At 38.3% G+C, this 22,210-nt stretch overlaps 1 protein-coding gene across 1 annotated transcript in view; it reads right to left on the reverse strand.

Moving 5' to 3' along the window:
• Positions 1 to 4,560: 4,560 nt before the first annotated feature.
• ODAD2 (outer dynein arm docking complex subunit 2) overlaps positions 4,561 to 22,210 on the reverse strand; it is an 88,138-nt gene continuing 70,488 nt past the window's right edge. The window contains 1 exon segment of the mRNA XM_065831448.2: positions 4,561 to 5,341. Within this exon segment, the coding sequence (XP_065687520.1) occupies positions 5,228 to 5,341 (114 nt within the window). The 3' untranslated portion in view covers positions 4,561 to 5,227.

Genomic DNA, 22,210 nt, shown 5'->3' on the forward strand with positions numbered 1-22,210 from the left:
GGAACCAGCAACATGATCTGTGTTCACATTTTTCTTAAAGAAAGGGACACGTAGCCAAATACTTGAAGCTATTTGCTTGTTCAAGTCAAGTTATTTTGAAATTTAACAACTACTGAATCAATCAACATTTTTCAACAGTAAATCACTTCGGTTCTATATCATATGTTTTTAATTTTATCAGCATCTGTAACTTTTTAATTACCATTTTTATTAAAACCTTTTTTTCTTTTTTTTTTTTTCCCCTTTCCCAGAATCAGTACACAAATCCCTAGTTATTTAATCTGGGCGTTAGAAGATGCAGTTGAAGGCTCAGCCATTGGAGCAAAGTGCAGCTGACAGATGCACCCACCAGACCCTGGGTGCTCTGCGCTGCTCTCCTGCACTCACCAAGCCCCTTGGAGAAGCAGCATCTGTCACAGCATGGCTGGACGAAACCTCAACAACCAAGATTTTAATGAACAGTTTTGCCCATCAAAAGCTTCCAGGCAGATTCTCACCCAATGAAGAGTGGAGACACTTCAAAGGCACTCGGGATCCTCGTGCAATGGGGAGTTGCCTGAAAACTGCCAGTTTATGACCTATTGTTTCATGATTCAGCATTAGGATAATGTCATTTTTCTGGCCCTTCTCCAATACACAGAGTGACAACAAGCAAAAGTTTTGACTCGCTAACTATGATCTTGTCACCACATCAAGATTCCAAAATCATGGAAGAAAGGACACGAAATGAGTGAAGATGGTTTTGTGCCACTGGAGAACTGCAAACGTGATAGGATTAGGCCACATCATATAATTTGGTAGCCAGTCAAAGCTTCCTTATATGGGTTTATGAACCTTTCAGAAAGAAAACCTTTGTGTTCAAAGTAGAATTCATTACAGTCGTTGTAAAAGACAGATCAAGCAGCTGAAGGGCACTGTGCTCCATGTAAACTAGGATAAAACGCATAACTTGCCAATGACAACAACTGGGAAAGAGAGAGGAACTTGCCAACTGAAAGGTGTCTGGCAGATAACATAGAAAGAAGTCAAGAGAATAAACACAAGCGATGCTGATGCTGTCCATAGAAATCCTTCCCAGCAAGTCATGGGTATTACTGAACTGATAACTAGGCAAGAGGATCAAAAGCACGTTACAATGTAAAATTGCACTCAAAGAAAAGATTAATGAAAATGGGTGAGTTTTGGCTGGTTTCAATAGCCAAAGCAGCAAGATATTGAGCATTGAGGAACACCTCTGTTTAAGCAGGGGAAGGAATGATAATCAGTAAAATGTATTCCTGCAAAAACAGTGCGATGTAAGTTCCCCCTGCAACTGCTATGGCTGCAGACATGCTGGTCCTGACCCTGATCAGGTCACCGAACTGCAGAAGATTAAGTTGTCTGAACCGAGAAGTGGCCAAGATACAGCATCGCTTCCTTCTGTTGTTCTGGATCCTGAGCAGTGTGTGGGAAAGCTTAAGTGGCTAAAGAAGAGATAAACCACAGTTTACAGGTGGGGAGCAGCCAGCTTCTGACTCTGGGAATAAGCTCTGCAAACAGCCTGCAGGGAAACGTGGAGACCACTGCTGAGGAAACACATTACATGTTTCCATTGCAGTCATCCTGCTGTCATCTGTAAAACAAAGATTATTTTGGTGGAAATGTGCAAGGAACAAGCATTTAATTTATTATGAGATGAAATTCTTAAACTAACATATTATCTAGTTCAGCCTCCTGGGACGATCCACATCTGACCCCCAGCGTCAGCAGCTCATTCGACTCATTTTAGGAGACGTGGAATGAAAGAAGTACCGCGCTTTTACACAAGGCGATCAGTTAGCCTAAAGCAAATTAGCGAACCAAATCTCAAGACAGCCCTGTGAATTTCAAGCTCATTTATTCGCCAAAGAAAAGTTTCGGTGACAGAGCAGAATAACAAAGCCCCTAATAGATCGCAGATCCTTTGCACCCAGGCTGTGAAGTTTATATTTCCCTAACAACTTGGAGACAATATCGTGTGTCAGAGCACATGCACTTGTTATTAGCATGAACATTAAGAGGAAATGAACATAAATTCCAGATTCAAAGATGTAGTTTGAATATCCTGGGACAATTTAATTATTGATAATAGTTATCTGTCACCAAGCAATAAATCATAAAGTCACGGAGTGGTAGAAGAAAAGCTATCTTGCTGCTGACAGATGCATAGACTGAAAGATGTGGTGGGCTTTTACGGTTCCAGAAATAATTGCATAAAGGTGAAAGATTTCTCCTCTGGCTTTTTTTCTCATCAACTATAGTATTTCCATACTCAAAACAACACTTCCTTGTGACAACTTTTCTTACTTGGCCCCTACATTTTCTGACATTTTAATGAAAACGAGGAATGAAGCTGAAAATGAGCAGCCACTGAAGAGCAGGGCTGGCTTTATGGCTGCCAGTTGGATCATGGTGCTCTGTGTAGAGCCGAGAGCTGGCTCCCAAAATTGTGAAAAGTGATGGATATTCCCTGCTGACCGTAACATCAGTGTAAACAAACTGAAAAAAACCCTGTATTACAAGACTGTGAAAATACAGGAATTGCATAGAGAAAACAAGGAAGGAACAGACTGAGCAGATGACAGCAAATGAAAAGGACAGAGGCCAACAACCCTTTTTAAGTCTCTTCATTTTTGCAACTAGAAGACTCTGTATTGAATTTGTACATCAAATTGCTTTGCACTGAATGTAGTATTGAGCTCCGGTGCACAGTACAACCATATTTCCTAAGAGGCTACAGTTTTATGTGGACAAGTAGCAGCTGGTGTGAGGAGAAAGGAGTGAAGGTGTTTATTTCCCTTGCAGGGAGAGGGGCCGGGGAGCGGGAGCTGCCGGGAGCCGGGTTACACGCGGTGGGAATGCGGGGCCCAGGCGGCTGCAGCTGCTGGAGCTGGTGCCAGGGCTTGAATAGGCCGGGGGGCTGGCAGGAGGGCTGCGGGCAGCCAGGGGGACCCGGCTTTGTGAGGATCCCTTTTCAGAGGCCTGCAGTGCCCTGAAACCCAACACAGCTCTGCAAAGTGGAAGCTTTTCAAATGTACACGCTGTACCGCATCGCTCGGACAGGCCAGGGATCACATTCGTTTATTCATTTTCCAACAACTAAATCTCTTTATATTAATTACATGGAATCCACTGGTTTTTGCCAAAAAAATATGTATTCTTTTAATACTGATCCTTTGCCTGTGTGGCGATCTGTATCAATTTCAGCATCTCTTCTCAGAACTTAAAAACTGCAGGCGTGGTAAAGGAAAAGAAAACAGCACAAGTAAGTCAGTTTAAGCCTGTGATTAACTGCCTGAGGTCTTAAGACTTGAGATGAACTACTCTGAGGTGTAAGGGCTACCAGTGTGAGTGAGAGTGGCGAGCTGAGGCTCGATCATTGTCAGGAACACAACATTTATTGCACTGACACCTATATCACAAAATTAAGTTTACTTTAGAACTTATTCCCTTTGAAATCCATGCTGAATGGTCAAGAGTGCCTTGAGAGGTCATGTTAAGGACAACAGTTATTGCCAGGGAGTTTTTTTCCCCTCAACAGTTAGAAAAATAAGCTACCATTTAACATATTTTTCATAAGCAAGTCTGTGATAAACTATTTGTATCTACAGCTTCTCTCACAGAAAAGATGAAAATAAAATCAAGCCTCTACTCTTCCAAACAAATTGGGCAATTAGCATTTATTTTAGAAGTATTTTTGGGTCTAGTGATGAAGCATATGCTACTACTACAGTTGTGACATCAGTATAATACGGATATATTTATTCAAAGTAACATACCAGGCCTGTGGGGCAGAGCTGGAAAATACCTAAAATAGTATTTGCTTGGTCACTGGTTGCTTATGGAATTTGTGACAACCCCTGATCATATTGGTGTTTGCATTGATCAAAAAATACTACTTGGATTAGTATTTTGATCTCCACACTGTCAGCACCTGCCCATAGTTGGTTTCCTTTAAAATACTCTACACCCTCCTTAAGGGCCCAAGGCAATCCTCCTTTTTCAGAATTGCATCAGTCTTCTCAAATGAAATTTTAAATGAACCTTCTCATCTGCTTCAGAGAAAACACAAATGAAAAGTTGGATTTGCCTTGTGTCTTCCTTAGAAGCTTCTGTTAGCAGTAAAATCAGCTGCCTTGCATAGCCATGCTAGTTAGAGAGAAAAATAATGAAATTACAAACTGCTTCTAAAACAAGAAAATGGTTAATTATTAAGGGCAGTGAAAAAATTGTTCAGAAGCAAGTACTTGCAAACACAAGTTATTTAAACATTAGGGTTTTTTCAGTGTTGTCAGCAGTCTGTGCTTGTAATTAAGACATTACTACTCTCAAGGAAATGCTTTAGTATTATTTGTCTAGTGTGGTACACACAGTGGGTCTGTAATCTACAATATCAATCATTGTTTATGTGGTTATTGAAGGCAACTCTAATTTTGAATATACTTTTATGCAGAAAAATAAAGTAACTATATCAATACAATGCCGTCCTCAATTTAAAACCAAAAAAACACAATAAGATACTGTATACATGTAAGAGTCATTCTCTGCTTTTTATTTACAGCTAGTAAATTTTAATTTTATTTAAACACATGTTAATTAAAACACATGTCACCAGCTACTTATAAAATTAAGCACTATCTTGTTTGATGTTGGTAGAAACAGGAAATTTGGAGTGATGTCTACTGCTACAGCTGTTTTCAGTCCTTATGTAACACCAGATGTGCGATTGATGTATCTGTATTTTGTCGTCTCCTGTGAATTGCAAGTGATCAAACAGGCAAAAACATAATGACAGGATGATTGGACAAGTTTAGCATGAAGGGAATTGTTCAAGAAATTCATAAATCACTGCACAACCACACACAGTGAAGGAAAATTTATTGCAATGTCATAGGTATGCAAAACCATTTATTTCTACAATGAATTTCAAGTACAAGCATATTAATTGTAGAAAAAATCTTCGACATATGTTAACTGCTAGTCTTTTGAAAGATATAATACTAAAACACACACAAAGCTAGGTGTCTTATGAGGTGTGACAAACCAGTAATGTAAAAACAAACATCATTTTCCACAGATTTATTTTTGTTATTAAGTTATCCTCATATGAATGAGCTCTGCTATGGAATACAGATGCTAGAAGGAGTAATCATATATTTAAACGTAGCTGTATTGCAAAACAAGTGTGTTGGTAAAAGCTGCTAAAGCATCAGCCATACTTTGCTTTTTCTGTTGCTAGAGCCAATCTGCGAATGTTTGCTATGCAACCAGCTGCTGCCTCCTGCAGAGTTTCGTCTGCGGAGCCCACCATGGCCAGCAAGAGCTAGAGAAAACACAAGAGAGAAACAGCATAAGCAAAACAAATAAGTATACTATTGTTTAAATAATATTCATTCATTATCTAGAACAATTGCATGGATTTACTCACACATATAATAAATAAAATACTAAAAATCACATTAACAACACTGTATTATTTATGTATGCATACCTATATCTGTATACTTTTGTATACCTGTATGTATTAACATACACATAGAGCATAACACTTTATATTTTAACATATTTTTACCTGCAATTTGATATTTTCGAGTCTGATTTTCTGTTTATCGTATCACGCCTGTCTGTTGGTTGTCACTTGGATTTTTTTCTTCTAAGTAGAAATTGCATATGCTTTAACTGCAATAATGGTTTCCCCCAGGTATACTAGTGTATTTGTACATGTTCAAGATTTTTAATAAACAAAGCCATACTTTCTTTTTTTGGCCTTGATCATGAAACTGGATCCATGTGAATGGACCCTCGTGTCCCATTGACTGCAGGAGGTTTCTTTATTGTCAGAGCAACCCACTCTTGTTAAACTGCTTGAGGGATACAGATCTGGGCATATAATTCTTAAACATTTGCATGTAAAAGTGAAAAAACAAAAGCTCAAAAAGACGACAAACTTTTGGAGCTGATTCAGGTTCTTAGTCATATGGATTAGATCCTTTACTCTGGAAGTCATTCAATTTCTTCAGTGGAAATTCCCTTGGGTAAGGTGCTGTTCAACACAAGTATGACCTAAGACAGGCCTTCATGATAAAACATTTTTACATATTAGAAAGCCATTAATAATGGGTTTGGATCTCACTTCCTCGGTGTGTTGCAAGTCAGTGATGCAACTGCAAATGCAATATACGGTGGAAAACAGAAGACTCTTGCTTAGCTTAAATCAGCTCCACACAATCCTCAGATTTCTGAAAATCTGCCAAGCTTAATGTGCGTTCAGGTATTTTGAAGCTCAGACAGCTCTAATTAAAACCTCTATTTTCAGTCTGCAATACTTAGGATTCTGTGTTCACCCAAACAATGTTGACTCAAACCACAGAGAAATCTGTTATCACTCAACTCCAGTGCATATTTTTCATACAGCTAAAATATTACACGAAATTATGAACTGCTAAATATAAAAGCATAAATTGAATGCAGACATCAAATTCGTATGCTACCTTTTTCTGACCTTCCAGCGATCGTGAGGCATAGGCCACAGCTGCACACATATGGCATTTGCTTATAGAGATCAAAGCATTTTATACTTGAGGAAGTATTTGTGTTAGCCAAATGTACAAAACAAGCATCTTGCCAGTCACCTTTCACCCTTTGACCCCTACATCTAACTTAAGGGTGCCTGTGATGGGCCTGAATCATGTCAAAAGAAGTAGTATGTGAATTAAGCATCAATGATAACTTTTTCCAGCAATTCTTCCCATAAATTCTGTTAATGTCATCAGATGTCTATGTACAAATAGCTAGATAAGATTTCTTGAAGTGTGAACACACCTAAAGGGATAAGCCAGAGTTAAACATGAGTAGAAATGATATGAGGGAGCTTTATATTCTTATTTCCCTGCTAATGTTGGGCCAGGGGTGGCAACCAGAGAAATCAGTGGAGGTTTCTCCACTGACCTCAACTGGCAGAAAGAGCAACGCTGTGTGGTGACAAAGCTTCACGGCAAAGCACAAAGGCCAGAGTGCAAGTTCTAACAGGCACTTCTTTTTTTTTTCCCCCTGAGAATTATGACTGGATGAAGATCTTTCTTCCTTGCTAACTTCCACCAGCTGATTTCTCACCAACTTGAAATGTTTCTTTGGGTGCCTCACAACTTTCTTGTATAGCTTACAGAGGAAAACTGGTCTAGATCCTTCACATCCCTGACTCAAACCCCAAAATATGTATACACATACCATTCATATGGTGGTTTTGGTAAAGCCATAAGTTTCCAATTGAGAGGTAAAGAACCTATATGCTTTATGTGATTATTCACTGCATCTTCACAGACCTAGTGGAGGGCTTTCTCAGCATAGCGAATGTGGAACTCAAACTTTCAGAATAATTTCAGCATAAGACTTGTTACCAGTTTGTAAGAGCAGAAGTTCATCACAAAACCTATGTTTTGAAGATAAACCATCTACTAGAACTACTGCAAAAATAGACCTTTGCTTTTATTATGACTACATGTTAGGTAGGACTCAATTCAAGGTTATTTATTTTAGCCAACACTTCTATGCTCAGAAAACTTAGGAAAACAGGTATTTTTCTGTCACTTTCCATGCAGAGCTCAATATTAAGCAATGACAATAGTAGTGGGGAGGTAAACTGTGCTTGGAGGTGCATGTTGGAACATCAGGGTTAGGTATCAAAGAACAGCCTGCTACAGAATATAGGTTAAGAGTACCCAGAAGGATGTCTAAAGAATTAGTGGTATGAACACAACCAATGCAAATACCAACTTTTATAAAGGTATTAAATACTGATTTTTTTTCCTTCTGAGTTTGGAGAATCAAGGATCAGTTCTATTCTAATTTGTTGTTCTCCTACAGTGGTAACATCTGTAAGAACTGCCACGTCATACAAAATCCCGTACTACACTATGTCTCAGGGTTTTCACAGTACTACTTCAAAGAAATATACTTGGAAACAGTCTAATACAGTAGCTGCCCCTGAGGACTGAGGATACACAGCAGCATTTGTCAGTTAACCTACTCCTTTTGTGCTAACAAAAAGGCAGTTGAAGAGAAGATTATCGAAAATGCAAAATATTTCAACATAAGTAGGCAATTCCATATTTAGGAATCTAACTTTGAAGATTTTTATATAAATCCTGACTTAAACGAAACAAAATTTCATTCTTTTTTGTATATAACAAGAAAGCTATAATTCCTTCACTTCCTGACTGCTACTCCTTGACACTTTCATAGGTTCATTTCAATTTACTGGCAAGTTGGGTCATCCAATTCAGGTATGGAAATATATTCATAGAGAGTATACACAGACTATACCCACATATTAGATATATTTGACAAGTCCAAGAAATCTTTTTTTTTTTTTAAATTCCAGTGCACCAGTACAATATAACATGACCTTTTTCTTGATGCAATGCCCTTGAACTTCACGTATCCCTTCCCTTTACTGTTCAGGTATTGTTTTCTGACACATGTAAATGTTAACAGATGTGAGAAGCAGTAAAAAAAGCATGTGGTATAAATGCTTCTTTCTGGCACGTAAGAGGCACTTTCCATAGACAGAGAAAGCACTTGCGGCACTATGTAGCCTTCATTTTCTGTTGGCAGGTACCTATATTCTAAGGCAAGAGTCCAAATTTTTTTGCACAGTTAGCACGTCATACCAGCAAATAAGCACAAATACAAGCTGTTTGGAGAACGTACAGAGCACACGCAGCATTTCTGGGTTCCAAAAGCAAGAGCAATGCACAGCCAAATCATTTGAATATTCAGAACAATTAAGAAGATTTTGCTATTAATATCCCGGCTTTAAAATAGCACAGAATTGTGTTACTATATTAGGATTGCACAGTCACAGAATAATTCAGAATGGAAGGGATCTCAGGAGGCCTCTAGTCCAATGTCATGCTCAAAGCAGGGTCAGCTACAAGGTTAGACCAGGTTGCTCGGAGTTTTATCCAGTCTCACCTTGAAAACCTCCAAGTATGAAGGTGGCACAATCTCTTTGGGCAACCTATTGCAGTGTTTGACTGCAGATTTTCCCTGCATTCAGTTACTCTTGTTTCAGTTTATGCCTGTTGTCACATCCTCTTGCTGTGCATCACTGTGAAAAGCGTAGCTCCATCTTTTTGATGACTGATATCCTTGTAGGTACTGGAAGGCTGCTATTAAGTCTGCTTGAAGTTTTCTATTCTCCAGGTTGAAAAAGCCCAGTTTCTTTAGTTTCTCCTCATATGGCAAGTGCTCCAGCTCTTTACCATCCTGGTGGTCCTCTGCTGAGCCTAGTATGGTTTATCCATGCCTTTCCCATACTAGAGGCCAAAGCTGGGTGCAGTATTCTAGGTGTGGTCTTCCCTCAACCTTCTGGCAGTGCTCCCGCTCATACAGCCTAGTATTGTGCCTTCTTTGCTGTCAGGATACATTGCTGGCTAATGTTCTGTGTGCTGTCTATCAAAATCTCCATACCCTTTTCAGTAAAACTTTGCGTTTGTCCTTGCTGAATTTCACAATGTTCCTGCTGGCCTCTCTGAGCGGTGGCCCTTCCCTTGACTGTATCGAAACTGTCCCCCCTGCCTCAACTGGCAATTTGGTCTCATTGCAAACTAAGTCCATTGCCTTCCCAAGATCACTGACAAACATGTTAAACGGGACAGGTCCCAACTGAGAGAGCCCTTCAGTGCTCCCTTTGTCACCAGCCTCCAGGTAGAGCACAACCCACCAACTACCACCCTCTGAGCTTGATCATCCAACCAGTTTAAATCCGTTTGGTTGTTCACCCATCTAGACTATAACACATTGTAACTCGGACAGAACTATGCTGTGGGAAACAGAAACCTTGCTAAAGCCAAGGTAAATGACATGCGCTGCTCTCCTCTCACCTACAAATTTAGACACACAGAGGGCAATCAGATTGACCTTTGGTAAAACTAAGTTCACTGTTCCAAATCATCTTCTCCTTCTTGTGCCCAAAAAATGTGCTCCAAGAGGACTCCCTCTGCAACTTCCCCAGACACTAGCGAGAAGCTGACCAGTCTGTGGTGCCCCAGGACAAATTGCTGCTCTGAAGACACACTTGGCAAACTCTCATTGCTGGGTCTTACACTCTCTGGCATACCAAAGGTGTAACAAAAATGGAAAGTCTTTTGTTCCTCAAGGAAGTAGTAAGAGGTAAGAGGATAAGCCACAATATTTGCTTGCATAGTCATGCATCAGGAATGATGCCACCTTCCCCTGTCTGAAAGCACATGACATGTTTTCAGTTGCACACATAGTACCTTTACCATTACAAAATAAGCAACTGAAAACCTATTATTTCCAACAAGATAAGACAAGCATCAAAATAAGAGCTTGTAAAAGTGTCATTTCAAAATGGGTATGGGTCCCTGGATGAGTAAGACTGTAATTAAAGTGGGCTAGTAATTCTCTTTTCAATGAAGATGTCTTTATAGATTTTTTCACTTCTACAAAATAAGTAATGCAAGGGGATTTGAAAGCAGAAAAAGTGTAGACAAGTTTTGTACCAACAAACCCTGAATATGACAAAATCTCAGATGATAGTGATGCTCCATGTACTGGCTACAGTAATTTACAACTACTCACTTTGCTTTAGTCACAGTCATTGCAGCTTCCAGACTCAGAGGCAGGAAGCGGGAAAAATAGGGACTGATGTCTTTAGAAAGAATGGAGTTTTGCAGGTACTAATCTTTAAATAAGGGGTTAGTCCCATGATGTGTCTACAGCAAGTTTTCCAGAACAGTGGAAAGGCAGAACAATGTTGCTGGAAAGAGGTTCCAATACAAAAAAGATAAAAGATCAGCCTATTCAACACTCTGGAGTCCTGTGAACATCAAAGCAAATAATGAATAAAGAATAACTATTAAAAAAAAAAAAGCCTTTTTTGTTTTCCTGGCTTCTTCAGTTTTTCTGCCCTGATTTTTTCTAATGAGAAGGAAATACAAACAAAATCCTTCAACAAGATTCATATCTATACTGGGAAGCTAATACGAGTTCACATAGAGCTTAAAATTCCTGGATCTAAAGACATTTACTTAAATACAACATCTTGTAGATTGACATAGCATTTCCAGCTGGTGGTAGGACTTGTCATTTTTGAAAATTTGGATTTAGTATCTGACTACTCTTACATGCAACATTTCCTGAAGGATGCTAAATTTCTAGTACTGTGATCTTCTAATTGCGTAACACTTCTTTTCCAAAAAAGACATTTTTCACACGCTTTTTATAAATGTAACCTAAAACAAAAAAAAATGCTTTAAATAAAAGCATATGGTAGAAGCTTATCCAAGAAAGTATCAGTCTAGATCCAGCCAGCATTTTGCTAACTTTCAACACCATATTGCTCACTGGAAAATATTAAAGCACAAAGTTTCAGTCTTATGTTATAAATATTCCTATGAAAATGCTTCTCATAAAATTAAACTATAAATAATAAAAAATACTCCACAATCAAAGCATAACGAAGGTTAAGCTAAGTCACTGTTTCTAAACTAAAATTCAGGCCAATTTCCTGATTTCCTCTTTCAGTGGAGTGAAAGGGTAAGACAGTATGCACCAGGCACAGCCTCCTAAGAAGCAGATGCTCCTGTAAGTTCTGGGGTGTTCTCTGTTAATTTTGTTTTTCTCAGGTGGCACAAAGACAAGAGATTTCAGACATAAAGTCCGGTCTGTCAGGAAACACTCTGAGCTAGCAGACGTACAAAATCCAGCACCAACAAATTCCAGTAGAGGCGGAAGCTGAGCAGGGCAGACCCCATTGTGTCACTCACTGTGAGGTGGGAGAAAGTATCACAGTATGTTTGGGATTGGAAGGGACCTCAGAAGATCCTAGGAAGATTGCACCTTGTTTCTCCTCTCCTCCTCTCCTCTCCTCTCCTCTCCTCTCCTCTCCTCTCCTCTCCTCTCCTCTCCTCTCCTCTCCTCTCCTCTCCTCTCCTCTCCTCTCCTCTCCTCTCCTCTCCTCTCCTCTCCTCTCCCCCCTTCCCTTCCCTTCCCTTCCCTTCCTTTCCCTTCCCTTCCCTTCCCTTCCCTTCCCTTCCCTTCCCTTCCCTTCCCTTCCCTTCCCTTCCCTTCCCTTCCCTTCCCTTCCCTTCCCTTCCCTTCCCTTCCCTTCCCTTCCCTTCCCTTCCCTTCCCTTCCCTTCCCTTCCCTTCCCTTCCCTTCCCTTCCCTTCCCCTTTCCCTTTCCCTTCCCTTTCCTTTCTCATTCCCTTCCCATTTCCTTATTTCCTTTCCTTATTTCCTTTCCTTATTTCCCTTCCTTATGGGGGAATGAGGAAGTCCAAAGGATGCAGCTCGGGCTAAGGTACCCCTGAACACAGTGGTAGTCAGCAGGCTGGCCAGGAGCTCTCTCTTCTTTCTCATCTCTCCCTTCCTTCCTCAGAATGCCAGCAACAGAGCACAGGGCCAGGCAAACCTGGGCATGTTCCACAAACAAGTGCGGGACTGGTTAGGATGAGAACAAACTTGTCTCTATTTGTGGTGCACTTCCAGATATTAAACCACCTTACCTGTCTCAGGACTTAGGACAGGTGACTTGTCCCCAGCAAGTTGTCACTTTTTCCTATGTGGCTGCCTGGGATGAAACAGCTACTGTTTCGCTGAATCCCACAAAATGCTGGGAAACGGAAGAAAGAAGAGCAGGGCTTGATAGATTCAGTGAAGTATCCTGAACGTATATGATCACTGGTACCTTACTGTGGGATGTTTACCACTTCTTTAGAATATACAGTTCTAGTGAACTTCAACTGATTTTATGCCATGATAGATTTGAAGCTGTACCCAGAAGGGTACTCTATTTTTTTGGTTTTTTCCTACCTGCTATATTCCCCTTTTTGTCTATTTATTTTGCTTAGTCACCTCTTGTATTAGAACTAAACTGAAAGGTATTTAGGTAAAGGACCACATTTCTGCAACACATCTGAATTGTGCCTACTACAATGGCATAGCACTCCTGAAAAGAAATCCTCTTGATCACACACTAATAAAATACAAAATAAGAATATAATTCTCATACTCTCCAATAAGCTGAAATGTTGCATGGCATTACCTTGGGGAAACACATACAATCTGAAAGCCTAAAGGGAATTACAATACAGTACACACTGTAAGGTACACACACATACTTGCAAGTTTTTATATATTTACAAAATATGAATAAACTCCACAGCTCTCTCTCCACCTTATCTGTATTAATTGTCTATTTCTTATAAGCATATAATTGTTTAGAGAAGGATGCCACCCTTCTGTGCAAAGACATACTAGATGGGCAGAGAACTCTGAATATCAGTGACAAGGAGAAAGTGAACAAAATGCTAAGTGGTGAAACGTAAAATAGTTTAAAAGCTGTAAACTCTCAGGCCACGTTAAAATACACTCATTTTAAAGGCTTTACCATCTCAGGTTGTTATGTATAGGACTTCAGATGGATATTTTAAAAAGTTTCAGATGCAAATGTAACTAAATATAAAGACACCATGCAAAGGTAATGTAGCTAAATAAAACTAGTAATAAAAATTATTTCTAACCCTTGTTTGAAAGGTACGATTATATGTAACCAGTTGGGCTCCTTAAAGGCAGACAGTTTGAATCTACATGCAGCTGTAAGATGTTTGGTGCAATATTAAGAAGGAATTCAACCATCATGAACATTCCAGTGTACAAAGAGTCTTATGGGATATGAAATTCATCCCACAAAAAACAATAGGCAGATCTGATAATCCAGAAGTGATGAAGCCCAGGGTCTTACAGCATATTTTTGTTTGAACCACTTTCTCCATTTTATTTTTATTTCATTGTAGTTTTCAAAAGAAGATTAACACATAAAAGGCTTTCAGTGGAATAGAGAGAATAAAGAACTTTTTTGTAATCTCAACAGACTGACATTTTAAAAAAGCTTTTTTCAATTCACTGGAAATTAATTTTATTAAGAGTAAAACAGGAGCCTGCTTACTTACTACATGTAATGGATATTCAAAACAGTAAACTTATGTCACGGAGGTTCCTTTCATAATTTAGTTTGTCTCAGTAACATGTTGGGGACTGTCCTTCCCTGATATTGCTGCCAGCCAGATCAGTCTTTCTTCCTTGTATTACCTGCTCCCTTTCCATACTTACCTGCTTTTTCACCCTTCACTTCTTTTCCATTTTACAAGAGCATGACTTTTACCTTGCCTTTCCTTCTCAAATGTTACCGAGGAATATGAAATTGAGAAAGAATTGCTAATTGTTTTTCCAAATTCGTAAACATTACTATCAATAAGTGTACTATCATTTTATCTGTTTTTCTATCTCTAGCAGTCATACGAAGATCATATGAAAGTTAAGAAGGAGAGATGCAAATAAACTATCAGTAGCAAGTCAGAGGAAAAAAAGGAGGTATAAGCTGTCCATTAACTCTCACATAGTGAAGGGTTCTGCCTGGCTTCTCAGCAATACCCTGAAAGCATGGTGCTCTTTTTTGTTCTCTCTGGTTTGTCTGTATCCCTGAAATGCACTATCACTAGCCTGTCTTTGAAGACAACATTGAACTCCAGCAAAGAGACACCACAGTTTCAAGACTAGTGACAGATTTTGCAATGTTTATCTCAAGTTGCATCTTATCCGAGAACAGGATACAAAATCTGACTGTACTAGTATTTTTAAAGTATGTATGTTAGATCTACTGGTATGCATGAACTGGCTTCAAACTCTCTCGGTATTCAATTCCAAGTACTGATCTTGATCTCTAAACTTAATATAGCTTCAGGTCCAATGCTCTAAGTATCTGTCTCTCCGCCTATATATGATCATTATAATCAAAAACAGTGGGGTGTTTTTGCTAGTAAACCTTACATATCAAAGTCTGGGGATAAAAGCAGGATGTTCTCACTGTAGATCCATACAACAGCATTTATTTTAAATCACAAGCCAGGGTATTTCAAAGCTTTTTTTTGTTGTTGTTGTGGCATGCAAGAAGACTGATCTACAGTCTCATGTTTTCAGATGTGTGGGTGGCAACAGTGCATACATTTACACAAATTAGAAGATGAGTGGTATTGTTCATCTTATAATCTGGTTTTAGACTAGGAAATGTACTAGAAAATGTTCAATTAGAACACAGTATAATTAAATGTATAGATACTATGAACACAGCTCAGCTTTATTCTTACAAATACAAAACTCTGAATGTGATGAAGCAAGAAATGAGCTGGGGCTGTACATGGGCAAACGTCTCTGTATAGTTTACATATGAATTCATAGCTATAGATTTAAATGTATAGTATCAGGAAAAAAAAAGAAATTATGAACATAGAGTGGAAAATACTTTTCAAGATTGTCAAACTGCCTCTTTTTCTGTTATTAGAGAAAAACAAAAGGAACACATTATTTTATACAGAGAAGTCAACTTCCTATAATCAAATTTCTGAGTCACTTTAGCATCGCTTTAGGAACAGAGTCTCATATGGGCATCATAAAATATATATACTAGTGCTGGAAGTTTGTGTGCTTTCCTTAGGTTGGTGTAGTGGAAAAATGTTACCATGCACACTTATTGTGACAGATAAACGCTTTGTTTTTTTGGTGATTAAAGCATAAGGGGTGTCTTGAATTATTGCTCCATTCACGTGATCTTTAACGAAAGCCTTTATGATTTGCACATAGCTGTCTGGAGTGGAGTTAGATATTGATTAAAAATGAAGCAAAACATCTCCCCAAAGCCACTTAAGGACTCACTTTGGCCACGAACTCCTTGAGTGAGATTTTGGAAGCCTTATGAGATCAGAGATTTTTAAAGACACTTTGTAGCCTGCAAGGAAGCAACAATACCTGCCTGCCTGACTTGCGCATATCAGCCAGCAAATACCAGAGGCCTTGATCTGTTTCCTTCCTTCTCTAAAGACGTAACTAGAAAGTAGGGAATGAAAGATTAACTAATAGAAGTTGACTTTAAAACTTTCCTCCGATTAAAGCAAAAGTCTGTTCCTTATATTTTTTTATTGAGTAATTGCTCAACTTTAATTCCAAGCTTCAGGTTTTGTGGATGTTTTTGGCTTATTCATTTGCCTGGGTTTTTTTAGTTTCATAAAAATATAGTTGTGCTTGAGCAAGTGGAGATTGTAGCCCATGTATAAAGGCTCTGCTAAAGCTGGTTAAAGCATGCAGGTGAAGATGTGAAAATTGATATGCTAAAACCACATAACTCTATGCTTTAAAATAGAAAGAAAAAATTCATGTGGGCCTTCTAGCTGAATGCTACCACTGCAAAAGGTAAAATAGAATCATGATTAATACTCTGAACTTGGTACAGTGGTTCTCTTGTATCTCAGGTAGGATGAAATGGTTAGAAAGGCTGATTAACTAGCTACCCAAAATATTATTTCACAACACTAATGCTAGCACAAGAACACAATTAACAGCATGTTGGACATACTCGGGGCACACTGACACCTAATTATAACAATACGTGTGTAACATACAATATTTTCAATATGTTACACTGAACATTTTTCTGTACAAATTGTTTGCAAGGACTATTGCCTTGCCCAAATATATGGACATCTCTCCAGTTCTAACAAATTAGTTGCTGGCAGTCCCTTTGTATCTGCTGCATGTGTAGTGTGTAATACTGCCCAGTGTTTTAAATCTGATGATTTAATGAAAGGTACAACCTTTGCACTGAGCTGTGATGAATTTGCACAGGAGACCTGACCTCGATGGCTCAGCATTGTGAACTGCAGTTTGAAATTGGCTCTTGTCTCTACGACCACGAAGAACTTTACTGTCAGCAAAGTTCGCAACCTCACCATTCGCTACCCTTCCCACTATCACCTATGAAATACCGAACAGCAAGATCCCTTGGCTGCAAAACTTGATCCAAATTCCTACACTTTTATTCCTGATTTTTACTAGTTATTTATCCTTGCTAGGACTTTGCCTTCTCATCACATAGCAGTTTAAGAGCTTTTGGTGAAGAATTCTGCTGAGGGCTTTCTTAAAATCCAAGCCTAGTCAATTCAGCACTTCCAAATAGCAACAGGATTACTGCACATGAATAGACTATACAACTGATGAAAAGATAAAATGCATTGAGAAGCGAAAGACTAACAAAATATTCTCTATACAGTGAATGTCCAGCAAAGACAGTACCAAAGAATGACAGACCTTCTTTAGATATATACATACTCCATTAGCTTACAATGGCTCTGGAGTCCAGCAATTATCTCTCTTTGGAATTCCGTGAAGGAGCTAATCCAGTCTAATGACTGTTGGATTTGTGCAGATTGCACAGATGCAATGTACAGAGAGAAAAAGAGTAAATTCATCACATACACCTGTGGTCAAGGCAGACGGTATCCAAGACCTGGTGAAAGACAGGACCTCCAGAGGGCAATTCTGATTTTAGGTGTTCTGAATACCTTCTGGAGATTTTTAACCCCTCTGTATTGCCACAGAGCCATAAATTACGTAACTTAGCCTGAGTCCAGTATTTGGAATTGCCATACGTGTATGGCAGTACGGAAGCACCTTTATGAGAGCCTGCTTTCTCAATCCCACGTCATGAAGAGTTTCTTTATTTTTATCTTCAACTCAAATGAACGAGTAGACTAGATACAACCTAAAGTCACTTTCTATCTAGTTTTTCAGCTTCTTCAGATTCAAAGGTAACATGTATTTTGCAGTGTATCAGATTCCTTTGGTAATAAAGTTATTGGTTAATATTCTCTTACTTCAACATTTTTTTTCTTCGAAACTTTCAGAGATTAAAAATTATAATAAACTTTGGCAAGAAATCCTGCACTGATTAGCAGCCAATGCGAATATAGCCAATTAGCATCCTTAGAGATAAATGCGAAATTAAATAAAATTAAATTTCCAATAAAATGAAATTGTATGGACTTTCACTCTTAATCCAGGAGAAGATATATTCTAGCTGTCATATACCATTTATTAGTATATAATCATAACTGCATCCGCAATTCGTAACCTGACCCTGCCTTCACTCAAGTCAGGACAGAACTCTGAGCAGCCTCATGTGCCTGGCAGCCTCGTCAGGTCTTTGCACTTTATGCCAAAGTACAGAACACTGACCAGAAACACTGGAGCCCATCCCATAATCTACACATTGCAAATGGACTTTTCTTTAGGATCTTTACCTTGAAAATGACAGCAATAAGATACACCATAGTACTTAGAAGATACCAGAGTGCTCTTTGAAATGGTGACACAGAAGAGATGGCAATAACTGGGGCCTGAAGCCAATTTGAACCAAGTGATTGATTCTACAGGAAGAAGGAAAAAAAAGGCTTCATAGATGTCAACAATTAATGCATCGTTTGGTACATTAAGAACTCCTGAGTGACAATTCAGCCTCTATTTATACATGTATGTGTGTGTATATATATCCATCTGTATATTGTTCTTCAGATTTCTTATGTTCAGCTTCCTTGAATAGCTCCTTAAATACAAGGAAACTATTTTTGATCAGCTGAATGCCAAAACTAATTACATAGCATTCCGCCTTTGTACATCGAGCCCAGTGTCTCTCAATTAAGAAAACTAATTTTAATATCTGACTATTTAGCTAAGATATTATTCAATAAACAGGAAACTATTTTCATATTCTTCTTCCATATTATTGCCAAATTAGAAAGAAACATTTCGCCTAGTCACAAGGATAAGACTGGTGCGGGGAGCTAAACAATTGCAAGAAGCTGCTCTGTGTATTTCTGTGGTTTGGAAATAGTGCCAAGTCGGAAGGAAAAGACATTCTCTGCATTTTCTAAAGCAAGATAAATACAGAAAAGAAATATAGATGAAAGATGGAACTGCTATCCATGGACTCTGCCAGATTCCTTGGCTTTTTGGCACACCTATTGAAGCTGGCAGACTTAGCCAGGAGCAATCTTTTCCATTAAAAGGAGCAACATATATTTTGGTTTAACATATTTTGTTTGTTCATTTTTAAGCTTCAAAAAATGCCAATTTAAATTTTTTTAATGATTCCTTCTGCACAGTTGGCTGCAATTGCACTTATTTGAAGCGGCTCATTTATCACTAAAAGAGCTGCAGGGCACAGCTACTGTTAAACAGCTCCAACAAACCTACAGCTTAGTGGGACAAGCTTCTTTTTATAAGACTAAAAGATGTTTAAAATGTGCCAAGAGGAGCTTTATGCCAGCCTCTAGGTTTGCTATCCAAATGTTACTAAATCAGAGGTCTCCTGAAGCACAGAATTTGGGCAAAGATAAGCTGATGTCCCTTAGGCTGCTGGTTGTTCCCATCCGGGATCAGCCAGATTTTAACAGAACACTTGCTACGTATCATAAACTTTAATAATGTGAAATTTTGAAAAATAATCTGAAGTTTGAGGTTTGGTCTACACTGAAGCCAAACTTCATTACCTTTGGCAATGGTGCAAAAGCAAAATGTCTCACATATAAGTACCCTCCTTTATGAATGGTGAAGTTCTGCTTATTATGAAGGTAAAGGCTCACTGGTTTCTGCCTCCTGCAGCTGAAACTGTAAAGAAAATGTTCACACCTGGTAGTTGCTAACACAACAGAAATTGCAGTGGTGCAACCGTGTCAATTTTCATTAATCCTTCTGAAACTAAACAAAATACGGCAGTATTTGACTTAGTTTATGGAGCCTTATATCTGAAATTTTTAAGTGTGATGCTATCAATACATTTGTTGGCGAAGGGACTGGGCGGACTTTCTGTAGCCAACAAACATGCAGAAATTTTGCCATCTAGTGCCCTCTCTCTTGATGTCCAAGAACTGTAACAACTAATTTATGAAAAGCAACAGGCATCAGCTTGGATTACGTGCCAAACACGCTGTGTCTCCAGCCTGAGCTGTGGAGCCTGAATAGAGCCAAGCATGACAGTCAAAAAGTTGGTCCTTCTAAACTTAAGACAAAAATATGAATATGTAAATATGCAAATACATACTATTGTACCCTGATAATATTGTTGCGTAGGTATTATATGAAATATTTTGGATTGATTTAGAAATATCTTACCTTAAATCTCGCTTAATAACATAAAACTCTATATTCTGTATTCAATGTTCTCACCAAAGGCCCCCTCAACAATCAACAACAAACCTCATAACCAAATACTCCTATAAAAATAGGTGCCAGTGCTTTTGCATTTCATTTTCTAAGCTTCAGATATATATGGTTTGCGGCAGAAAGTTGGGTTTAGAATGTTTTCAGTAGGAATTACTAATTGTCTTCCATATTTTGTAATTCACATCTATTTATTTCACAAAGATGGTCTTACGAAAGTCTTTTCACGTAGAATGGTTAGCCAAAATTTCTTGTAGGGATTTATGACTTTAGCAAAAGAAGACCAATATTCTGGAAGCTCTGCACAATAAAATACATAAAATGTATTTTTCAATACAGTCATTATAACAAAGCATAAAAGAATTCTCCAAATATTAAATCTACATTTCACAGTAACTTTCATAAATCATGGTCAAACTAACTGGTTTTATATCTTAGATTATTACAAGGAAACAGAAGAACTTACATGTGATTACATCCTGTGATTCTGTGATTCTGTGTGTCGTTACCCTTTCTATCAGTAAGAATAGAACTTAAAAAACACAAATACCTTTTATTAATTCATCACAGAATTCAGAAGGTACATTACAGCTGTTACACCTCCTTTGCCTCCCCCCCAAACAAAACCCAAACCAAACCAAACCCAATAAAAAAGCCCCAATAATGGCTCCTCTAACCCAACAAGAATTAGTTCTGTATGTACAATGGAATAAGAAGAGGAGAAAAGACCTGTTCATAGTGCAGCACAGCCATACGATCTTTAAATAAACTTGTTTGGGTAACAAAAGCAGTTCAGCACAATGCGGAGCTCAGCAGAGGCTGATTTACTGTGACTTCATGTACCCTTCAGCACAGACAGACACACGGAAAGAGCTGCCAGCAGCACCAGTCATGGTTCCCATATGGTGTAAGTGCCTCCGTCTGGGTGACTGGCTGCTCTCCAGTGCTCCTGTTTCCTTGTTTTTCTCAAAAAGCTCACAGTATTTATGTTTTACCTACGGTAAATGAGTTGCAGCTATGAACTAGTAGTGATTGTACCTTGGTTTGATTGAACTATCAAATATGATCAAAACAAATGTTTTTATAGATTTTTTCTACAACTCCATTCCTGCTTGTTCCTCTCCACTTTGTTACATGCTACATTTAAATTGAAAGTTTTCTAGGGTTGTCTTCTTATGTAGGTAGATATCACTGCCGAGCAAGGTGAACTACTTATCTGTGATCAACGGGTTTAAGCATCACCACAGTACCCATAAATAAATTAATAAACGGGAAAAAAAAAAGCCTTTACCATTATTGTTTAATTGGTTTGGAATTCAAGCACAAACTTTAAGTCAAAATATCAAGAGATCCTCATATGAGATACTGGAAATTATGTCACTGACGTTTTAGAACATTTATGTACCATCTGATCAGGTACTTGCAAATTTAGAATTTCATTGGCAAGCTGAACAGTCATTTTTTTAGCTTCATACTTTACAATCAAAGCCACTGTTATTCTTTTCACAGGCCATAATCCATTTCTGTCTACATAATTCAAAAGCATTTACCACTTTCTCAGCCAGTGAACTCTGTCAGTGTTCTAATGAATCGTATCTCTGCCAGACCTGGAAACCTCCATTGTTGAAAAGCAATATTTTGTTTTAAAGGCATTACAAGAAGAGTCAGTGTCTTGGTCTCTTAAAATTTTCCACTCTAAACCAATAAAATGCTAGAATATATTTTGTGACTGCTTTTAACAAAAATGAAAGCTAACTCCTCTGACATTCATAAAGTGTATTGACAACAATTCAAATCTGATTTAATCTCCTGAAAAAAAAAAAAAAATCAACTTCTATCACAAGGTCTAAATTCACTGGCAATTTACATTAACAATATTACCTAATTTTTACTCCTGTGCATGAAGGTCAACATTATAGTATGCAAAGGTCTAATCTGGGGAACAGTTTCCAAAAAGACATGGAAATTGAAGTAGAAAATTGGCCAAATGTGAACTCTGAGGGCAATACTGTGCCCAAACAGAATAATGAAAATCTCTGATGTTCAAACGGAGCTTAGATACAAACAGGAAGTTATTTTACCTGTTTTAAGTATTCATACAGATATTACTGGAATAC

Source organism: Patagioenas fasciata, chromosome 2 (genome assembly GCF_037038585.1).
Source record: "Patagioenas fasciata isolate bPatFas1 chromosome 2, bPatFas1.hap1, whole genome shotgun sequence".
Classification (NCBI taxonomy): Eukaryota; Metazoa; Chordata; class Aves; order Columbiformes; family Columbidae; genus Patagioenas; species Patagioenas fasciata.